The sequence below is a fragment of the Phyllobates terribilis genome, unplaced genomic scaffold, assembly GCF_046119375.1.
Source record: "Phyllobates terribilis strain yellow unplaced genomic scaffold, ASM4611937v1 Scaffold_11__3_contigs__length_659146591, whole genome shotgun sequence".
Taxonomy (NCBI): domain Eukaryota; kingdom Metazoa; phylum Chordata; class Amphibia; order Anura; family Dendrobatidae; genus Phyllobates; species Phyllobates terribilis.
The window spans coordinates 268,141,399-268,163,696 of NW_027362771.1; the positions used below are offsets into that span (position 1 = coordinate 268,141,399).

At 38.2% G+C, this 22,298-nt stretch overlaps 1 protein-coding gene across 3 annotated transcripts in view; it reads right to left on the bottom strand.

Moving 5' to 3' along the window:
- HGF (hepatocyte growth factor) overlaps positions 1–21,418 on the bottom strand; it is a 258,626-nt gene extending 237,208 nt beyond the window's left edge. For 2 of the 3 annotated variants that reach the window (XM_073652311.1, XM_073652310.1), the window contains exon 1: positions 21,257–21,417. In XM_073652311.1, the coding sequence (XP_073508412.1) occupies positions 21,257–21,305 (49 nt within the window). In that variant the 5' untranslated portion in view covers positions 21,306–21,417. Of the gene's footprint in view, positions 1–21,256 lie in introns of all 3 variants that reach the window. The other variant, XM_073652313.1, reaches the window with a different exon arrangement.
- Positions 21,419–22,298: the final 880 nt, after the last annotated feature.

The following is a 22,298-nucleotide window of genomic DNA, read 5'->3' on the forward strand; positions in this document are numbered from 1 at the left end:
ATGAATGTCTCTGCAATAGTGAGATGCAGCACAAAATGAAAAGGAGCCACAGAATCAGGGAAGCTCTGTGATTTTTAGCAAAAAAAATTTTACCTACAGGGGTTTTCTTCACCAGGGAAAACTCTTGGCAAGTAGTGCAGCATGCCGATACTAATCTTGTGTAATGTGCACACTGTTAAGATTTATCTCTGTTAGCTGGGTCGGATGGTCATCATTGACTGAAAGTATGTCATTAACATATTGCCATCAGCATCCTTCTGACTTCTCATCTGCTTCTTTCAATGTTCTACTCTCATCCACTTCTCTCAATAGAAAAAAGATGAGAACCTAGTTGGCTAGTGACCACAAGTATACAAATCGCATATTTGTGGTCACATGATGACTGCTCGAACTGGCTAGCAGAGCCAAATCCTAACAATGTATATATTACACATTTTAGTATTCATCAAGCTGCACTGTTTGATGAAAATTTGCCATGGGGTAGAAAACCTCTTTATTACACCACATTTATAATTACGGAACTTATTATCTCAGATAGATCTTTAGGTGTAACTCGATTGTTATAAGTCATTCATTTGTACTTGTAACTAATCACTAACAGTTTCTAATATTGGTCCGATGATCACATGTGATTAATATAGGTAACTTGTGATTGCTTGCATTATTTTTAAATGGTCCAATCAGGTCTCTGTTATTAAAGACGCTTGACAGCGGCTTGAATTATGGAAGTTGGCAAAGTTTAACATTCACTATTTCCCAATGATTTAAAAAATATGGATTAAGAGTAGCAAATGTGTTCTCTTGTCAAAAATTTTGCTTGAATTTCAATGACATTATTATTAATGAAGTAGTAAAAGATTGTTTTGAACTTCTCTGCATCTTTGAAGACAGAAATTAATGAGATGTTTTTGAAGCACATGCATTTTTTACTCATAGGAAATAATATTAATTGCACATACATGCCATTCTTAACTTTTCACAAAGTGAAATAAGTCTATTCAGATATGTATATTATGGCAACAAGACAAATTGGTATTTTCTAAAATGTTTAACCACATGACCAAGGTGCGGAGGAGTGCTAACTTGTTTCATCGACACTGGAGTTGTGCATGATTGAACACTGATCCATATTATTATTATTTATTATAGCGCCATTAATTCCATGGTGCTTTACATGTTTAAAAGGGGTATACATAGCAAACAACAAGTACAATAATTTGAACAAAAACGAGTCGGTGACTGGTACAGGAGGAGCGAGGACCGTGCCCGCGAGGGCTCACAGTCTGCAATGGATGAGTGAGGATATAGTATGTGGGGGATAAGCTCTCTCAACATGATTATGTCATAGGTGAAAGTTGGGTTTGTTAAAGAGATTGGTTGGGTCCTAATGGTTGATAAAAATAAGATTTCTAATCTGTAGTTTAGCGCGACATCAGAACAGAAAATGGACACTTTTTAGATAAAAAAACACTTCTAAAAATAATACAATACACATTTTCCTAAGTTTAAACACTCTCAAGTAATTCAGAATAATGGAAATGACAAAACTAAACACAGCCCACGAGCGTATCATTACATGTTATTTTTACAGTGACAGTTGTATAGTGTGTATATTTTTCTTTCAGTTTCACCCTGCGTTTAGTTTAGAGAACATGGGAACTTGCTGCACAGCTGTAATATTTCATGTTGCAGGAAGATATGGCAAGTGATGGGGATATGTACAGATATTTAATATCATTTGCACTTACCAGAAGAACCATTAGATTTTTTTTCTAGCTCAGAGATCACCTATCAAAACATTTTCCAAAAGTCATTACTGTCTTTTCAGTTTCCTTGAAATGTTTAAAATTACCAAAAACAAAAACAGCTCAGAGTGATCTCTCACATTCCTGTTAGTCTGTGGTCAGCATTTCAGTTGCTGGGATGACTGTCTTTATTGATTACCAAGGTTTAGATTCTAAAGAATACTTAGCGTACATGGATATATTTTTGTATGTAAATAAATTAAATATGACAAATTTGGGGTTTACTATGAAAACAATCTACTTGTTTGCCTGAACTGACCTCATTTTTTTCCTCATTTTCTTTGTTTACTGTATTTTATTTCATGATGTTTCATGACATATCAAAACAATGACATTTTTATAGACAGAATGACTTATGGATGGAATTATTTTGATGAAATGATATCTGGACTTCATCAATATTCTAAATTATATTTCTAGTTTATGTTTACGCATATACATGTGTTCCTATAAGCAGACATACACAAGTATGCACTCAGAGTCAGGTCATCATGATAACAACATAGGGCCTTAGGTAGAGCTAACATTTTATGGATCCTCCTAGAAAATTAAGACACATTGCAAATTTGCCACTGACTTCACTTAACTGATAATACATTATAACATGTTAGTGAGGTGACTATTTTTTGAACAATATGTAAATGAGACATATTAAGAGAACATGCTGAATATTAGCAGCCGATATAACTCTAAGGCTTGGCTCAAATCATGTGATTTTCATCCAGAAAACTAGGACGATTTTCATTCATAATGTCATCTGTGTGTCTCTGTGTGTCTAGTTGGAATGTGGCCGGAAGTGGCAAACCTGGACAACCCCTTTAATAGTTCTCTATGGATGCTCTTCATGGGTATGTGACTGCTGCAAAGTATTACTGACAAGAATGGTAATGAATTAGTCATTATTGCCACCAGAGAATGGCCACAACAGTCACAATGACCATCCCAGCTGGAAAAGGAAAAAGAGAAACTAACAGGGAACCTAGGCAATATTCAGAGAGGAGGTGAGGATTTTTAATGTATGCACGCTATTTTTTTTCTAAATCAGGGGTTGAAAACCCTCATAACTTTTTCCAAGCAGCGAGAATATATATGCTAAATTCCGCAAAGCATTTATGATTGTAATACAATTCATATTTTCAGTTACTCCACAAATTACAGTTACTAATGGGACTGTAACACTGTTGGTGCTGTCATGACCTGTGCTATTTATGTTGTTTCTTTCCTCTTCCTTACTGGTAGGATGCCATTTGACCTTAGTGGTCTTCTTCATGTCCATATTTTGTGCTATATTGTAAGTTCAAGTATGATTGCATTATCTTGACTCTGTTATGTGACTTTACCTGTCTGCTGCTCCTTATTATAAGTTAACTCTTCTCTGGATCTAAACTCTGATGTAATACAGCTTTTTCTGTTATGTTCATTGAAGTTGTACTATTTAAATCCTATTATTTCATTCATTAGAGCCTGAGTGTTAATATATATTTTACTCTGCAGTTTCTAATATCAATCCTGTTTAGACCTCTGCTATTGTGAACTCAGATTTAAAACACTTTAAGGCTATGTGCCCACGATGCAGAAATGCTCAGGATTTTTTCCTGAGCGTTTCTGCATCTCCCTGGCAGAAAAAAATGCATGCGGATTGTACATGAGGATTGTACATGCGTTTTTCCTGCTAGGGACAAGTGGAAGTGAAGCGTTCTTCACATGCATTTCCGCGTGCGGGTTGACAAGAGCATTCCAAGAGATTTTAGCATCACTTGGAAAGTGCTTGTTAACTTGGTCACACTATATAAATCCATGCAAACGGCATGGATTTATATACTGTGACCGAAAGAATGGTAAAAAATAAAAAAATAAATATATACTTACCCTCTGATGGCCCCCGCAGTTTTGCTTGCCTCCGTTCTCCCTTACTGGCAGCGGTACACTGAAGGACCAGCCGACGTCAGCGTCGCGTGACCCGTCACATGACTATGATGTCAGCGCAGGTCCTTCAGTCCATCGCGAACTGCCGACATGCGAGGAGGAGCGCACCGCGGGCCGTCAGAAGGTAAGTATATATTAATTTTTTATTTTATTCTTTTTTTTTCACAGTTTCTATGGTACCCGGGTCCGGAGGAGAGTCTCCTCTCCTCTAGACCTGGGTACCATCCGCACATTGGAACGCGTGGAATGCGCATCTACATATACAGTGATGCGGATTCCATGCGTTCCATCCGCACATTGGAACGCGTGGAATGCGCATCTACATATACAGTGATGCGGATTCCATGCGTTCTAATGCAAGTCAATGGCGGCGAAAATGCAGCACTTCCGCAAAATAATTGGTAGTGCTGTGTTTTTTTCCGCAATGGTAATCCGCAGCGGAAATTTCCGCAGCATGTGCACAGCACATGCGGATTATCATTGGGGAACATGGCAGGCCTTCTACCATGCATTTTTTAAGCGTTTCTGCAACAATTTTTTCCACTGTGGAAACGCTTAAAAAACGCATCGTGGGCACACAGCCTAATTATTCTATCTCCCTAGTCTTGTCTGCATTACGTCAAACAAGCATGCATCCTGCTGCTAATCTGCGACCTGCTTCCAACCTATGTCCCACCACCAACCTGTGTCCTGCTACCAGGCTGTGTTCTGCTTCCACCATGTGTTCATGTTTCTATACTGTTACCTTTTCCCCACTCCACATCTAAACTTCCTTTTGCTGAGTCATTACTGTAGCATCTGGCCGTCAAAACAGCTCCATTTTCCAGCCAATAGATGTTGCTTTAAATTTTCACTAACCCTGAAATCTTTTGTCTTCCTCTCCACTGTTTTTACACTTATCAAAAAGTAAGCAATGTATGTGACAGGCAAATTGCTAGGATAGACCGTCACTGTGCGATTGCTGTCAGCCTGACATTGAGACCTGTAGCCAAAGTGTGAAACCATTATTTAAAGCACAAGAGCCCCTTTGGGTTTTCTCCTACGTTGAAGTCCAGTCTTCCAAGTGAAGTTTCTAATCAAATCATGAGCTTGCAAGTAGAGCTGATCGAATCCGTAGAGATTCAAATTTAGAAAATCTCTCAAATTTATTGGGGTAATTCAATTTGTATCAAAGCTATTCAAAGCAAATTGAATGCTTCTTGTTATGTTTTGGGATCTGAAGAGACCGAGGAGCTAAAGAAATGTAGGATGGAAAAAATAATAATATTTATGTCAACGCTTACTTCTCCTGACACCACCGTAGTCTGCCATCTGGTCCTCTGTGCCTCTTATTTTCATCTTCCATTGTTGCTTGCATCCTCTTCTACCTTCTTCACTCTAAGCCAGGGATTCTGGCATGACTAGGCCTCTGACACATTGTGTTGTCACAAGGTTACGATGTATCTTGTCCTAGTCCTAGTCAATTCCTTGGGGGACCCATGTGGTGATGTCATGACATGTGTTGTTAGAGTGAAGAAGGTGGAAGAGGATGTTCGCGACAGGGAAAAGTAAAAACAAGAGGTCCGAAGACCAAACAGTGGGAAACAGGGGTGGTTGGACTGGTGGCTCCAGCGTTCCAGAAAAAAAAACCTGATTGAAATTGTGCAGCTTGACTCTTATTCATGCTTCCTGCAGTTTGGGCAGCATTAATCAGCTGACAGGCTCCTTTTAAAGCCTAATGTGTGTATCTTATAGAAGTGCTGGTGGTTATTGGTCTTCCCTGCATTTTGTCGTGCGTGAAAAATGGCTGTTCCTCTACAACACACTAACAAGGTATACTAGGCAAATCCCACAACTCAGTCACAAAGTCATTTGCAAGCTGGTAGATTCAGGTCCCAACTAGAAAACAAACTGGATTAACAATAAAACATAAATGAATAACACAACTATTGCAATTATGACCAAAAAACAATGCAAACAAGCCAATAAACTAACCTAAATGACTCATTCATTATCATCCTTTCTCAGCGAGCTTCTTCTTTCTACCACAATGACTTGACATTTATTTTCCAGAAATGTATTACAAATCAATTGCTATTACATGCTTCTTGCTGGCAGGGCTGAAATGATTTCCTCTCAGTTTGGCAAATACAATTATTTATTTAAAAGAAGAAGCAATCAGTGAGCAGACCTTACTAACAGCTCAGGGCTGACTGTTACATGATCTTCATGTCCTGTATGATGCATGCTCTGCAGAAAACTACTGCTTACTCAATTCACTGTACTGTATTTATTTAGTAATGCTTAGAATTGCAGGCAAAATATTATATTTTGCTTTTGATTTTATCTGTCCGCAAAGTAGAATAGTAAAAATATGGTACAACATTTGCTTTATTCTATGTCTTGCCAATGTTTTGATAAAGTAAACAAACAAATCTTACAGTTCTTTCCACTAATAATATAAATACTTTTCTATTTTCCCGTCACCCACACTGAAAAAGATTCCCATGAAATGACTAATGTTTTGTCACATATAAACCCTTAAATCTTCTTTCAATTTTAAAGTAGCAATTACTCCTCTAATGCCACAGCCCCACTATCAGTGTTTGGTCAGTATTTTTTCTCAGGAGTGGGAGCAAAAACCAGGAGTGGGTGATAAATGCAGAATTGGTGACTTGTTTCTATTATACCTTTTCTCTGATTGTTCCTCACCTGGTTTTGGCTCCCACTCTTGAGAAAAAATACTGACCAAATACTTACAGTGGGGCTGTGGCCTAAGATGCATTTACTTTTCTCATGCTACTGAACTTACTTTTTATATGCTAGTCCATATGAAAGTTTTTACTTTTGGACTGATGGTCTCTATGGCATCTATTTTTAATGGACCCATTCCCATTATTACATCTGAAAGTTTGGTTGACTTTTTATTTTTTTAATTATCGATATATAACACAGAGGTCATAGGGTTGTCATACTGATGTACAAAATGGACAAATGAAATACAGAAGTAAAGAATGTTGATACGAATCAACAACAGATGAGAAATCATCCGTTTTCATTCAGATTTTTCATATGATCATCTTGAGCCTGGACTAGAAGTGGTAAGGAAATAGACAAAAAATGAAGAAGTAAACTGTGCTGTAATTGATAGTCTGTCTGATTACCATTCATAGCTTGTTAAACTTTACATCACTATTTTACCACAAAATCCCTGCTCACTAGCTCATATTGAATGAAGTAGTTGAAGTTGGGAAAAGCCAGGTCTATCAGAGTGGGAGCGGTGATACTCAACATCTCTGACCTCTGGCTCAAAGAGGTAGGGTCTTAGTCGGACATTAATTTCTATAATGTCCATTTATCTCTTATAGCAGGGCTCCCCAACTCCAGTCCTCAAGGCCCACCAACAGGTCATGTTCTCAGGATTTCCTTAGTATTGCACAGGTGATAATTACATCACCTGCACAGGCAACAATTCCATCACCTGTGCAATACTAAGGAAATCCTGAAGACAGGACCAGTTGGTGGGCCTTGAGGCCTGGAGTTGGGGAACATTGCCTTATAGAACATACTGAAAGAAGTCGTACAAAGACCATGAGAGGGAGAGCCTTCTCAAGGCCTTACTCTTAAAATATTGTCGGATTTTGTGATGTACATATTGACATAGCTCGTAAGCAAATAAGGAAGCAAGGTCAGGAGCTCACTCTGCATCCTACGTGGCAGATGCCGGCTGTGTTACATAGCAGGTATCTGCCTGTAGCTATAGAGACCACCGTGGTATTGAAATGTATGGTATAAGCCAGGGATGTCAAACTCAAAAACGCAGAGGGCCAAAATTAAAAACTTGGACAAGTTGCGAGCCAACCAGTATACAGTGTGATGGGCCCCACACAGTCCTCCACACAGAACAATGGACCCCACATAGTTTTCTAAACAGTATAATGGCCCCACATAGCTTACCATATAGTATAATAGGCCCCACATAGTCCTCCATATAGTATTATGGGACCCACATTGCCTTCTATACAGTATAATGTGCCCCACATAGATCTCCATACAGAATAATGGCCCCACAAAGGGGTGGTGGTTTTGGAGTTGCTGTCCAAATATAATCACTCTGTGGGCCAGATTTGGCCCATGGGCAAGAGTTTGACATGTATGGTATAAGCGATCAAATGATTACAGGTTCAAGTCTACAAAAATAGTAATAGAAAAAGTAAAAATTGAGAAATAAATGGAAAAAATAGAAAAAATAACAATTGTAGAAAAGTTTAATCACCCCTTCTTTTTCACCTTCAAAAATAAAGAAATACAAAAATTTCAAAAAATAAACATATTTAGTATCATGCTGAAAAAAAAATCAAATCTATCAAAATAAAAAAATCATTTAAACTGTATTTTAAATACTGAGTAGAAAAGAAAATTGAAATGCCAGAATTGCCATTTTTGGTTGCACCACTTTACACACAGAGTGTAAAAAAAGCAATCAAACTGTCACATTAACCCTTGTTTTATCACATTTTACTTGGTAAAAAAAATGAATATCAGAAGAAAATTATGAGTCTGCTTTATGAAGGTGTTGCACACCTGTGTCATGTTTTGCAATACTCACAAATACAAAATTTTGGGCAATGTGTATATCAGGGGAAAAAGTTTCTGTATGTCTATTTGCTTCATATGTATGCTTCAAAATTTTTACCACCAATTTTTTACAAACTATTTGCCTGGTTCTGTCTTTTATCTTTTTTTTTGGAAAAAGGACTTCTGAATGTTTTTTCAATATCTATAAACCAGGGGAGGAGTCCTGAGGAGATAATTTGCATATTCCCACTGCATTTTGGGGTAAGTGAAGAGTCTCCGCGAGCTCAAAGAACACTGGATTTTGGCTGTTGGAGCTGAAAAGAGGACATCGGTAAACCAGGGGAGGAGTCCTGAGGAGATAATTTGCATATTCCCACTGCATTTTGGGGTAAGTGAAGAGTCTCTGCGAGCTCAAAGAACACTGGATTTTGGCTGTTGGAGCTGAAAAGAGGACATCGGTAAACCGCGCGCCTACTGGCGCGCGCATTTTGAAGCTTTTTTTTTAAGCTTTTTTCACTGTTTTCAGAACATTAACAATAAGAACATGGAAGAGTCCAGGAGCCATTTGGTGAGCTGCATATCCTGCTACATGTTCACAGACTTGCCAGTGGAAAAGCCAAACTTCACATGCCAGAAATGCAAGCTTGTGTCCCTGTTGGAGGAAAAGTTGCGAAATCTAGAAGAGAGGTTAACTACCTTGAAAATCATTAAGGAAGGTGAAGAGTTCTTAGACAGAGCAGAATTATCTCTTCATGATTCAGAAAGAGAAGAAATTCGAACTGCACCTGACGAAACAGAGGAATGGAAGCATGTGACCCACAGAAGCAGGAGGATCGAGAGGCAGTCAGCACCCATACTGCTCAGGAACCAGTACCAGGCTCTCACGCAGGAGAACCATGAAGAAATACAGCAAAATAAGACTTTGCCAGCAATGAATAACCTTGTAAGCCCTCAGAATCCTCCTGGATGGAGAAAGAAGAATGTTGTGAAGAAAAAAAGGAGAGTGGTGGTCATGGGGGATTCCCTGTTAAGAGGAACAGAGGTCGCTATCTGCAGACCAGACATAACCTCAAGAGAAATGTGCTGTCTTCCAGGAGCAAAAATTAAAGATGTGTCTGACAGGATATCAAGACTCTTCAGACCTACAGATCACTACCCATTCCTGCTAATACATGTGGGGACAAATGACACCACAAGAAAGGACCTGGAAACCATCTGCAGTGACTTTGAAGACTTAGGCAAGAAAGTGAAAGAATTGGGAGCGCAGGTGGTCTTCTCATCCATCCTCCCAGTGGATGGCCATGGAACAATGAGGTGGAATAAGATTCTACAGGTGAACAACTGGCTACGTCGATGGTGCCGTCAACAAGGATTTGGATTTCTGGATCACGGAATGAATTACCTATACGATGGACTACTTGCTAGAGATGGGGTGCACCTTATGAAGACTGGAAAACATGTATTTGGAAGTCGCCTTGCTACACTCATCAGAAGAGCTTTAAACTAGAACAATGTGGGAAGGGAAGCAAAAGGCCAGAAAAAGCCATACAGCTGACAAATACTATTGAGATCTCTGCTACTGGAAGTGGAAAGGAAGAACAAAGACAAAACAATTTAAATAATAAAAATATGGGAGGAAGAGAAACCAATCACAAACAAAAATGTTTTTATACAAATGCACAAAGCATGAGCAACAAACAAGGAGAATTGGAACTACTAATGCAGGAAAAGGAATATGATGTCATTGGAATCACTGAAACTTGGTGGGACGATACACATGATTGGAATAAAAGGCTAAAAGGATACAACTTATTTGCAAGAAACAGACTTGATAAACGAGGAGGAGGTGTTGCATTGTATGTTAGAAAAGCGTATATCTGCACAGAGATTGAAGCTTCAGAGACTGGGAGTTCTGTGGAAACTGTTTGGGTAAGAATACAAGGAGAGAACAACGGAAAGGACACCATTGTAGGCATTTACTACAGGCCACCTGGGCAAGCTGAAGATATGGATGAACTCTTTATGTATCAAATGACCAAGTTCTCCAAAAAATATGACGTAGTGGTCATGGGAGATTTCACATTACATTTGTTGGGAATCTCTCTCAAGTAAAACTAACAGGTCAAGCAAATTCTTATCCTCTCTTGCTGACAACTTTATCTTCCAAAAGGTAGGGGAGAAAACAAGGGGATCTGCTACTTTGGATCTAATCCTTATAAACAGGGAGGAAATGGTTGAGGAGGTAAAGGTGGCTGGGACCCTAGGAGGCAGCGATCATGCTATTATAGAATTTTGGATAACTAGAGGAGGAAGACATGTGAAGACTCAGACTTCAAGGTTAGATTTTAGAAAGGCAGATTTTAAGAGACTCAGAAAGAGAATAGGAGGGATCCAATGGCTGGATGTCCTTAAGGACAAAAAATGTCCAGGAAGAATGGGAAATTTTTAAAAATGAGATTCTCAAAGCACAATCGTTAACAATCCCGAAAAGTAGGAAGAATGGGAAGCATTTAAGGAAACCAGGATGGATGAACACAGAACTTAAACACATGCTAAAAAGAAAGAAAGAAATGTTTATTAAATGGAAAGAGGGAGGCATATCTAAAGAAGATTATAATGCAGTCTGCAGATCCTGTAGGGCACGTATCAGGTTAGCTAAAGCTGACAATGAATTAAGGCTTGCAAGAGATGTCAAAAGCAATAAAAAAGGATTTTGGGGGTATGTCAAAAGTAAAAGAAAAGTCAAAGATGCTATAGGATTTTTACAGGATGAAAATGGAGAAATGGTAAGAGAGGATGTTGAGAAGGCCGAACTTTTTAATTCCTATTTTGCATCTGTTTTCTCTCAGAAAGAAAATGTAACATCAACTGATCTTCACTGTCCTTTTAAAGGAATAGAGGAATCCAAGCTATCTGTGAACAGAAAGATTGTGAGGGAATATTTAGCTAACATAAATGAGTTCAAGTCTCCAGGTCCAGATGAATTACACCCCAGAGTACTGAAGGAGATCGTAGAAGAAATTTTAGAACCACTCTCCATAATCTTTGAAAATTCTTGGAGAACAGGAGAAGTCCCAGAAGACTGGAGAAGAGCAAATGTTGTTCCTATCTTCAAAAAGGGGAAGAAGGTGGACCCAGGGAACTATAGGCCGATGAGTCTGACTTCTATACCAGGAAAGATCTTTGAACAAATTATTAAACAACATGTATGTAAGTACATGGATAAGAATGAAGTGATTAACCAGAGTCAGCATGGGTTTGTAACTAACAAGTCATGCCAGACTAACTTAATTTCCTTCTATGACAGAATCACTGACTGGGTGGATCAGGGAAATACTGTAGATATAGTATATCTTGACTTCAGCAAAGCATTTGACAAAGTATCTCACACCATCCTTATTGAAAAAATGACCAAGTATGCAATGGACCAGGCAACTGTTAGGTGGATTCATAACTGGCTTAGTGATCGGACTCAAAGGGTGGTTGTAAATGGCTTCACATCCAGCTGGATGAATGTCTCATGTGGGGTACCACAGGGCTCCATCCTGGGACCTGTATTGTTCAACATCTTTATCAATGATTTAGATGAAGGAATTGAGGGTAAACTGATTAAATTTGCTGATGACACAAAGCTAGGAGGGATAGCTAATACTAGAGAAGAGAGAGAGAGGATTCAAAAAGACCTAAATAAACTGGAGCAGTGGGCAGCAACCAACAGAATGGTTTTTAACAGGGAAAAATGCAAAGTACTACATCTGGGCAATAAAAATGAAAAAAGCATATACAGAATGGGAGGAATAGAGCTAAGCAACAGTACATGTGAAAAAGACTTAGGTATACTAATAGATCATAGACTAAACATGAGTCAACAGTGTGATGCAGCAGCAAAAAAGGCAAATACAATTCTGGGATGTATTAACAGAAGCATACAGTCTAGATCACGTGAAGTCATTATCGGTCTTTACTCCTCTTTGGTCAGACCTCATCTGGAATACTGTGTACAGTTTTGGGCACCACATTTTAAAAAAGACATAGACAAACTGGAGCAAGTTCAGAGAAGAGCGACCAGAATGGTGACTGGTCTGCAAACCATGTCCTATGAGGAACGGTTGCAGGATTTGGGAATGTTTAGCTTGCAAAAAAGAAGACTGAGAGGAGACTTAATAGCTGTCTACAAATATGTCAAGGGCTGTCACATTGTAGAAGGATCATCTTTATTCTCATTTGCACAAGGAAAGACTAGAAGCAATGGGATGAAACTAAATGGGAGGAGACACAGATTAGATATTAGAAAAAACTTTTTGACAGTTAGGGTGATTAATGAGTGGAACAGGCTGCCACGAGAGGTGGTGAGTTCCCCTTCAATGGACGTCTTCAAACAGAGGCTGGACAGACATCTGTCTGAGATGATCTAGTGAATCCTGCTTTGAGCAGGGGGTTGGACCAGATGACCCAGGAGGTCCCTTCCAACTCTACCATTCTATGATTCTATGATTCTATGAACTAGCCATAAAAAAAAGTTTTAAACCCATTTGTGACGTGATTTTTTTTTTTTTTCATTTTTTATACTTTTGCTTTTTCTTACTCTTCTTTGAAGAGTCATGACTTTTATATTCCACTAACATATGTGGATGAGAGCTTGTGTTTTGTGAGGCAAGTTATAGATTATTTTTTTGGATTTTGTTTTATTTTTTAATGGAATTCATAGTGCCGTAAAAATAATCTGACAATGTGATTCTCTAGGTCTGTATGATTATGGCCATAACCAAGTTTGCAATTTTTTTATTTAAGTTGTGAAAAAAATTGAGAAATTCATAAAAAAAAAATTTTGCTTGTGTTATTTCTGAGACCCAGAACATTTTAATTTTTCAGTCGTTGGGACTGTGTGAGGGTTTGTTTTTAGTGTGGTAATTTGACATTTCTATTGATAACAGCTTGTGGTACATATTGTGATGTGATCGCTTCATATTTTTTTGCTTTGTTGTACAAGCTGAAAAATCTAAATTCTGGTATTTCAATTTTTTTTCTCTTTGTATTGTATACCAATCAGGTCAATAATTTATTTATCTATTTTTATAGCTCTGATTTTTATGGAAGCATCAATACCACATATGTGTATTTTTATTGTTTCTTTATTTTTAATACAGGAAAAAGAGGCTGATAACTTTTTTTTCTATTTTAAAAAACATTACTTTTATTTTTACTGTATTTTTAGCCCCCTTAGGAGACTTGAACCTAATATCATCTGATTATTTGTGCTTAAATTCTGCAATACCAAAGTATTGCAGTGTATAGTAAAAATCACACTCTTGTATGAAGCCCAGCAAAAGACTTGTCTTCAATGTAGCACAATCATGGCAGGCATTGGGGCCTTCAGTAGACCCCTGGCTGTCATGGAAACCCATTGGTGCCCAATAATTAGTCGCAGTGGGGTGAATAGAAACATGGAACAGCGCACTTATTGGGCCACATGCTGTAAATGTCAGACATTGACAGTGACATTTAGGGAGGTAAAGGGGACTTATCAAGCCAGATAACACTATCCTCTTGTAGATATGGGTTAATCTGCAGGTTAAAAAAGTGAAAGTGCAGCACCTGAGAGAAAATTAACTTTATTACTCCCGTGAGCCATCCGCTTTCAGTCATGTGGGTGTGCCTGGAGCAGCTACAGTCATTGCTCACTATACTGTGAGTGGTGGCTGTAAGAATGACCCTGCACTTTGACTGACAGACGGTTCTTCACTGATGCTTTGCTGAATTAGCTGTCAGTAAGTCAGTAAGTGCTGGGGCGTGCTTCCAATAGCTGCTCTCAGTGCTGTGAACAGTGACTGTAATTCCCACCAGAATCTCCTATATGACTAAAATTCAATGGTTCCTGGAAGGAATAAAGTTAATTTTCTCCCGGGTATTGCACTTTTAGTACAGCAGCAGGGCAACAGCAGAACATAATTAACCCTATCGCTGCAGGTTACTAGTGTTATCCAACCTGACAGGTGTTATGCTCCTAGGTAGTGCAAGTGGTTCCTGGACCCACTGTGCCATAGACTGGGCTTATCCTGGAGGGGTGTGACTAAGCAGCTACCTTGGTGTTCGCTGAAGCTTCTAGTGGTGAGGTCAGGCTTGTGCGACAGGTAGCTGCCAGGTACCACTCCAGGGCTCCGGTAGCAGCTGACCCCAAGTGTCAGAGACATTAATTCAGATTCTCAACAAGGCAGGATAGCCACTTGGGACAATTTCAGACTGTGCAAACAGTACAGCCACTGGGACAGGTTCAGACTGTGCAGACAGGACGACCATTGAAACAGGTTTAGACTGTGCAGACAGGATGGCCACTGAAATATGTTCAGACTAGATCAGTCAAAGGTACAGGTTCAGGGTACAGGCCTGGGCATGCAGCCCCCAGAGTACCAGTTCTAGTACAGCTGATGCAGCCATGGGGTACAGATACCGCGGACGCAGTTTCAGGATTCGGATTCCGCCGAAGCGGCCACAGGAAACACGGACAAACTATACTTGAATAATGAGAACACAGGATATGGGAATAACTGTAACAGCCTAGGGACAGGGTCCTGGCAACGTACGGTTGCACACACCTATTGGGGAGGTTGCCTATTATGCAAGATGCCTTCCAGCTATAGGCTGGGAGACGCCATGCAGGAGAACACATTAACTAAATGCCTCCCAGCTGTGAGCTGGGGGAATTTACCTTTAAGAACAGGGTAGTACACACACGTGCACAGTAGGTGTGCCGCCGAAACACAATGTGGCATGCACAGCAGCAGGAAGCAGGAGGCAGGAGCATGTCGGGGACTGCACAGAGGACTGGATCAGAGAGTAATTTGGCGTCCCTGCATAGAGGGGGAAGGAGACACCATGCAGGGGTGCTGGCAATAGCTCTACAACAGGTTGCCTTTAAAAAGCAGTAGGTAGAGCTCAGCTTCACTCACTCAGTGCTCTTAGAGGAAAATGATGGCTGAATATCACAGCCATCATCTGCCGGCAAAAATGCGGGCTTAGCTCGTAGGTGACTTTTAGAGGCATCTGATAATTTTATTGTTTTGCTTTATTAACTTCTTGATAGTCTATTGGATCTGGAAATTTAAATTCTAACTGTTTGTGGATGGTAAACCTGACTTAAAAAAATTTTGTTCCTGTAGGGTTCGAACATATGTGGTTGTATATAATACCTTAACTGTAAAGTATAGAAATAGTATAGTATAGAAACTATCCCATCTGAGAGATGTTGGATGATCAATTTGACTTTTGATACAATGATGTCCTTATTACATTGCTCTTTATCTTGATATTGGCATAAAGAGTGTTAATTCAGTAAAACAAAAAAGTACTTAAGTGCTAATTAGAATTATTGTTGAATTAGAATTTTGTAAGTTCAACCACAAACTGAAAAAAAAATTAATTTTTCAGAAATATATGGCAAGCTTTTAATCCATCCTGACGTGGAATATTAGAAAGCCAAGATTCAACATTCATGGTCTCTACAGTGTCTAAATTGGTACCCTCAGGTAATGGACCTATTGCTAAAAGTTCATTTAAAGGAAATCTGTTGGGAGCCCGTAAATAACAAGGATATCCTTATGAAACTGGGTTACTAATGCAGGCATGAATAGTTTCAATTAAACTTTTTGGCATCCTCGCTATTCCAGCTTAGGGTCCTTTCACATTGCGTTCTGTGTCCCCGTCGGGGCATACGTCCTAAATTCCCCTCAAAACGGGGTCTGGATGTATGCTGTGAAGGGGGCCATAGACTGCAATGGTGACGGCAGAGCGAACGTGAGCTCTACCATGCACTTTTTTTGGGAGTGTACGCCTACTGGAGGTGGACACTCAGACGTAGCAGCCTACGTCTGAGTGTCCGCCTCCTGTGGTGGCTCTTGAGATCTGCGCCAGCTCCAGAAGTGATGTCTGCTCCATTAGAAATCATCGGGATTGCTGCAGTCTGTGATTGGCTGCAGCAGTCAGATTACTAGAAAAGTGCATCATCACATATAAATATCAGATGACACTCTCATCTAGTCACCTGATAGTCCTGGTACCTGAATGGAGTAAAGATCACTTCCAAAGATGAAGCAGACCTATGGAGCAGCCTGCCCAAATCCCTGGGGGCAACGAAGGGTGAGTATTCCTACGTTTATTATTTTAAAACCAAACTATGCCTCCAAAAATAGTATTCAAATGTCACACAACACTTTTAAGAACACGTTCAACCTACCTAGAAATTTGGCCAATCAAGTTGACCACACATGAGATTAGCAGTCGTCATGAATTTCCAAGTTTATATATATTTTTGGAAACATATACAATGTCACCATGCTGGTACTTTCTGATATGAAGTGAAATTTTATAAATTAATGATGTATTTAATTCCTTAGTGTATTGCTATCCAGGTTCAGATTACAATTTTGCATAGAAACATGTATTTCTGTGTGCTTCTCTGTTCTCTGTGTGCTTCTTTCATGTAGGCCAATTTTTGTCCCAGAATATTATATACTGTACCTTTGTCATAATGAAGAATAGTTGTTATTCCACTATCACTTTGGGTGTGCTTGGATTTATTTATAAAGTATTGCTGATTTTGGTGGTCCAACATATTCACTACTAATACATTACCTTTTCTGGTTTTATGATAAGTTCCTTATTTCTTTTTAATTACTTCTTTTCTTCTGGGCACTGATGTTAGATATCTTTCATTTGCGTCCAGAATATTATGTAATATCATGTGTCTGAAGGGGTTGTCTCCAGTTGGAGGTATCCAGTCTGGTCTATTTTTAACTGCCAAGTTACCTGACCCTTTCTACAAGGTGGGTTTCAGTTGTGAAAATATTCTCTAAGGTCTCGTTGACACGTTGAGTATTTGGTCAGTGTTTTACATCAGTATTTATAAGTCAAAATCAGGAGTGGAACAATCAGATGAAAAGTATAATAGAAACACTCCTGGCTTTTGCTTACAAATACTGATGTAAAATAGTGTCCAAATACTGAACGTGTGAACGTGACCTAAGGCATATACTTTTCTGAAGTAATTTTGTTCACTTTTATCTAGGGCTTAGGAAGGACAAAATATTTTGAGTAAAAAAAAATCCCTTTTTTAGACACTAGAAGAAGATGTCTAGAGAGGCGTAATAAGTATCTAAAACAGATAATAAATGTATGCCAATTTTTTGTGTGCAATTTTTGTCAAATATATATACCGGTGGTTATAAATACTCACAGTTTTAATTCAACTACCTAAGCATGCTTTGCATATTACATCTGATTAAGAAAAGCCATGAGAATTCAGATTTTGGCATTTTTTTTACCGCAGAAAGCAGAGTTAGTGCCCAAAAATTTCACCTCATTAAATATAGCCTGTTGAGATTAGAGAAGTAGGAAAATTCCAATGAAGAGGGAATATTAATAACAAAAATAAATAAGGGTGGCAACGATAATAGTATATTTTTGCAGTAGCAAATATACAGAAATCTTTGCTATGTAAAAATGCATATTGGCAAATTGCCTATACATGAATAAATATGCTCTCTCATTATTTAATTGAATTAGCGAGTGATCTAATTCTTTAGGGAATGTTCTGTCCTTAAAGCTTCAAGCCATATTTCTGAAACCTCAAATTGCTATAAATAGAATTTCTGACATTCATATGTTTCACAGATAACAACATACAACTCCATTAAGCCGGGGCCACTGGCACAATGCCAACTCCAGCTCTACCAAGTGAAACATACAAGCCGCTATTGGGATGTCTGATGTACATTCAGCTTAGACACATTTATATGAGCTAGTGTACGGCTGAACGCTCTCAACAAATAAAGCTCATATAAATAATCACTTAGGGCATTACTGAACTGTTATATCTACAAGAGAACAATCCATTTTACATGTCACGGACTGGTACTTATAGACATGACTATTCCTCCTGTATAAATATGCAATCTTGTCTAAATTATCCTTTAATGACATTTCAGTACATTGAATTCCGTACAAAGTTGGACATTTATAGAATTAGGTTTTCTTTCTCATCAAGTATGTGAAGCTTTCCATACCTTCTTCTACAGTAATACTTTTATTACACTGCATAGAAAATCAGCTGTTAATATATGAATGCTTATTTAGGTACCGAATGACGAATTTACAAATGTATCTCATTTTCATGCTCAGTTATTACAAAAGAGAACACGGAATGTACAAGTAAAAGTTATGTCATATATTCCCTTAGGCTGATGGCACGATTTACATCCCGCATGAAGCTCCTGGTATTTATTATGGTCCATTGAGTCATAATTTGTGTTTTTCTTGTATAAACATCTGGTTCCGGCAATGTAATACACCACCAACCATCCTTATCTTGTCTATCAGACTAGATATTAGGTGGTACAGTAATTACTTTATCTGAAATGACTGCTGGGATTGCAATTAGTAGAATGGTATATGTTACAAGTGTCCGGTTTCTTCATACTCGAAGCCTAAAATCCTGACTTTCTAACAAAATCTGCATCTGTTCAATCAGCTTTTGTGTTTTTTTTTTCAATACCTGTCAAGTCTCAATGTCATCACAATTAAACAAATATGATTATTTGGGTTTGTCTTCCAGAGCATAAAAAAGTTATATTCTGTTGGAGCACACAAGACACACAAAAAATGGTGATATTAGTATATATACTGTATATTAATATTAATTTTATTTGTTGATGATCAGATACATAGAGGCCTACACTAAATGATTAAAGGGGTTTTCCCTTGAACAAAGTTAATTTTAATCTATAGATCTTAAAATAATAATAAGTTCCAAAATTAGATTTGTTAAATAAAATGTTCCTGTGCTGAGATAATCTTATAAATGTTCCTCTGCTGTATACTGTGTAATGGCTGTGTCTGACCTACAGGAACATGGTCTGATCATATCACAGCTCCTGGGCAGGGGAGGAAGCAAAAGAGTATACAGATATTACAGCACAGGATCACAGCTGATTCTTTTTGTAGGATAAAACATTTCACTGCCTGTTTTCAAGCAATGTTTTATCTCAAAGGAAGAATCAGCTGCGATCCCCTGCTGTAATGTCTGTATACCCACCTGCCCCTGCCTAGGACATGTGGTATGATCAGACCATGTTCCTGCACGGTCACACACAGCCATTACACAGTACACAGCAGGGGCACATTTATAAGATTATCTCAGCACAGGAACATTTTTTATTAACACATCCAATTATGGAACTTATTATTATTCAAAGATCTATTGATTCAAATGTTGATTAAAATTAACTTTGTTTGTGGGAAAACCTATTTAAGGCTAAATTAGAAACATACAACTTTTGCCTTAAATTTTTCTTATTAAACTTCTCCGCATGCAACTAACCAAGTAATTAAATACGTACATTATATAGCAGCCAACAAGCAACAGTATGTAGTAACCAACAAGCAAAATGCACACTAACGTTAAAAACAACCGAATGGTTACAGGGAGATGGCTGAAAAAAACCTTTGCAAATACAATATAAAATCCATGTTATTTTGAATCTGTTACAATATGTTAAAATGCTTTATAAACAAACCCTATAAATAACAAACCGGTGAAATAAAGTAATACCAAGTCCATGAAATGAAAGAAGCAGAATAAATGCACTTTTGGCTACATCTGTTTACAGCCATGCAAATTCTATGGCATATACTGAAAATACACAATGTCTTCAAATATTTTCTAATGCAAATCTGTAGTTAAATGGAAGCAACAAGCCTCAATTCTCCCTCGCAGCAGATTCTCCTTTAAACACAACAATTGGAGGAAAATGACATGATTTTGCATTTGCCATTTGCAAGTCACTTCCTCATTTTCCGATAAAATATCAGGTCTAATCACACTTCTAAACCACAGGCGGAGAAAAGTGAAGGATGGAAATTCACTGGTTAATGCTGAGCTGAAGATTATTTCTCTTTCATGGGCAATTATGCATTTAACCCCCCCTATTCCCAAACTGCGGAACATTTTTTTGATCATTAACCTCTAATTGAATGCAATATGATTTCTATAAGCCAACTACTGTATCAGGAACAGCATGCGTATATTGCTTTAATAGTCATAACATACACACTAGTGATTTGGAAATAGCCTCCAGATAGGTATTTCAAACATGCATGAGGCTTAGTAACTTGACACATTTTTTTCTCTTTGATTTGAAAACTGAAACTATTTACAGCAAAAACTCCAACATTAAAAAGAATAATTCTACTGAGACCGTTCAGTGATATAAATCTAATGCAGTTCATTTGCACTAGTTCACCCAGTTAGTAAGTGACCTCTATTTATTACAGGTCAGTAGGGTATCAATCTTCCCTTTATCTGCCACCATGATAAAGTGCACATCAGATTTATTAAGAAGGGAAAAAAATCCAGCCAAAGGCAGATTTTTTACTCTGATTAATTTCATCTGCAACTTTTTCTCCAAGTTTCGAATGCTTTGCATAGAAAACTATAAAATTTTTAGTATACAGGAGCATAAAATTAAACAGGCAAATAAGCCAGATGTTTTACATCCGGAGGTTAGATTTTTAATGAAACGCATATTTAAATTGCATTGATGTCTACATCGAATAATTAAATATTCAAATAAAATCCCAAAAATGAGTGAAAACTGAAGCATCTCAAAAATCCATGCAAGTAGACTGCCAAAAAGAGACATAAAGATAAGAAAAGCGAAAAAGATAAATAGCAGAAATGTCACAAAATGTAAAACAGATTTAAATACCAATGCGAAAATGACTATTATAAAAGCTTAGAATGGCTTAGCTAATGCATACAATATCTGTAGTCTGTTTATCAACAGTAAAGAAATAAATCATACAGAAAACAAACAAAAATAAATACATATAGTAAAAATAAAATAACTACAGATGGTATTAGAAAGCATTTTGATATTTCCAATGCTTTCAGGATAGGAGCGATAAACTGTACTCACCTGTACATAAAATGAGTAGAGCTAGAAGTAGGAGTTTTGCTGCCCACATGTTGATCCTGGCAGATGTCACAGGGATGGTGACTGACTGCAGAGCACCATTCAGTAAAGTGATGTGCTTCTCAGCAGCTCCTCTTAGTACTCTGGCTGGAGCTGGCTGACTCCTCCTACCCTTTTTCCTTTGCAATAAGAATGGTTTCTCAGCTGAGTACTGGAAAAAAGTTCTCAGTTGCTTGTAGGTTACAATGTCAGTTGTTATAGGGGTTTGCAAGTTACAGATACATTGGATATTTGCTTAGTAGTAGCATCCCCTAAAGGCAGCTACACTGGTACTGCAGTGCTTTATGGATCCCAAAGGAAGAGGCACTGCAATCTTATCTGACATCTGATCATTAAGCCTTCACTTCAGAAGACTTTCATCCAGATAAGAGTTTCAGCCTGTCCCCACCCATAGTAGAGGAAAGCGAGCTCTCAGCATTCCGGTACTCAGTGTTTTAAAATGAATATTCCTCTTCTTGTATGACTCTACAATTCTGATGATATATTAGTAACAAAATAAAAAATTGACATTTCCACAAACAGAAAAATATAATTGTACAGTGCCCATTGAAGTAATAAAGTGTCTATAGCACATGCAATTCTATATGGACAGGGAACTTCTTTAGACAAACATTTGCACGCCTGGACTCAGAGCCTTTGATCTGGGGATTTATTATCTTGTTATAGAATAAGATTATAAAATAACTGCTTGAACTCAATGAATTTCAAGAGGGTATTCACATTTTGTAAAGTGGTGGCATACTGCAAAGATTGACTAATGATAGATAGAAGTCTCACCTCTGAACCCCCTCAGTACTGAAAATGAGACCTCCATGACACCCCACTAGTTGGGTCCTGTCCTTTCACTGTGAAGGGGAGCTCCAGTGTAGCTCCATTGAAGTAAATTGGACCAGCTGAAGGTCCCTGCACAGCTGTGTGGCTAGGAGTGATGAAGCTCTGAATTAGCCCCTTCAACAGCCCCTTTATTTTCAGGATTGGTGGGGTC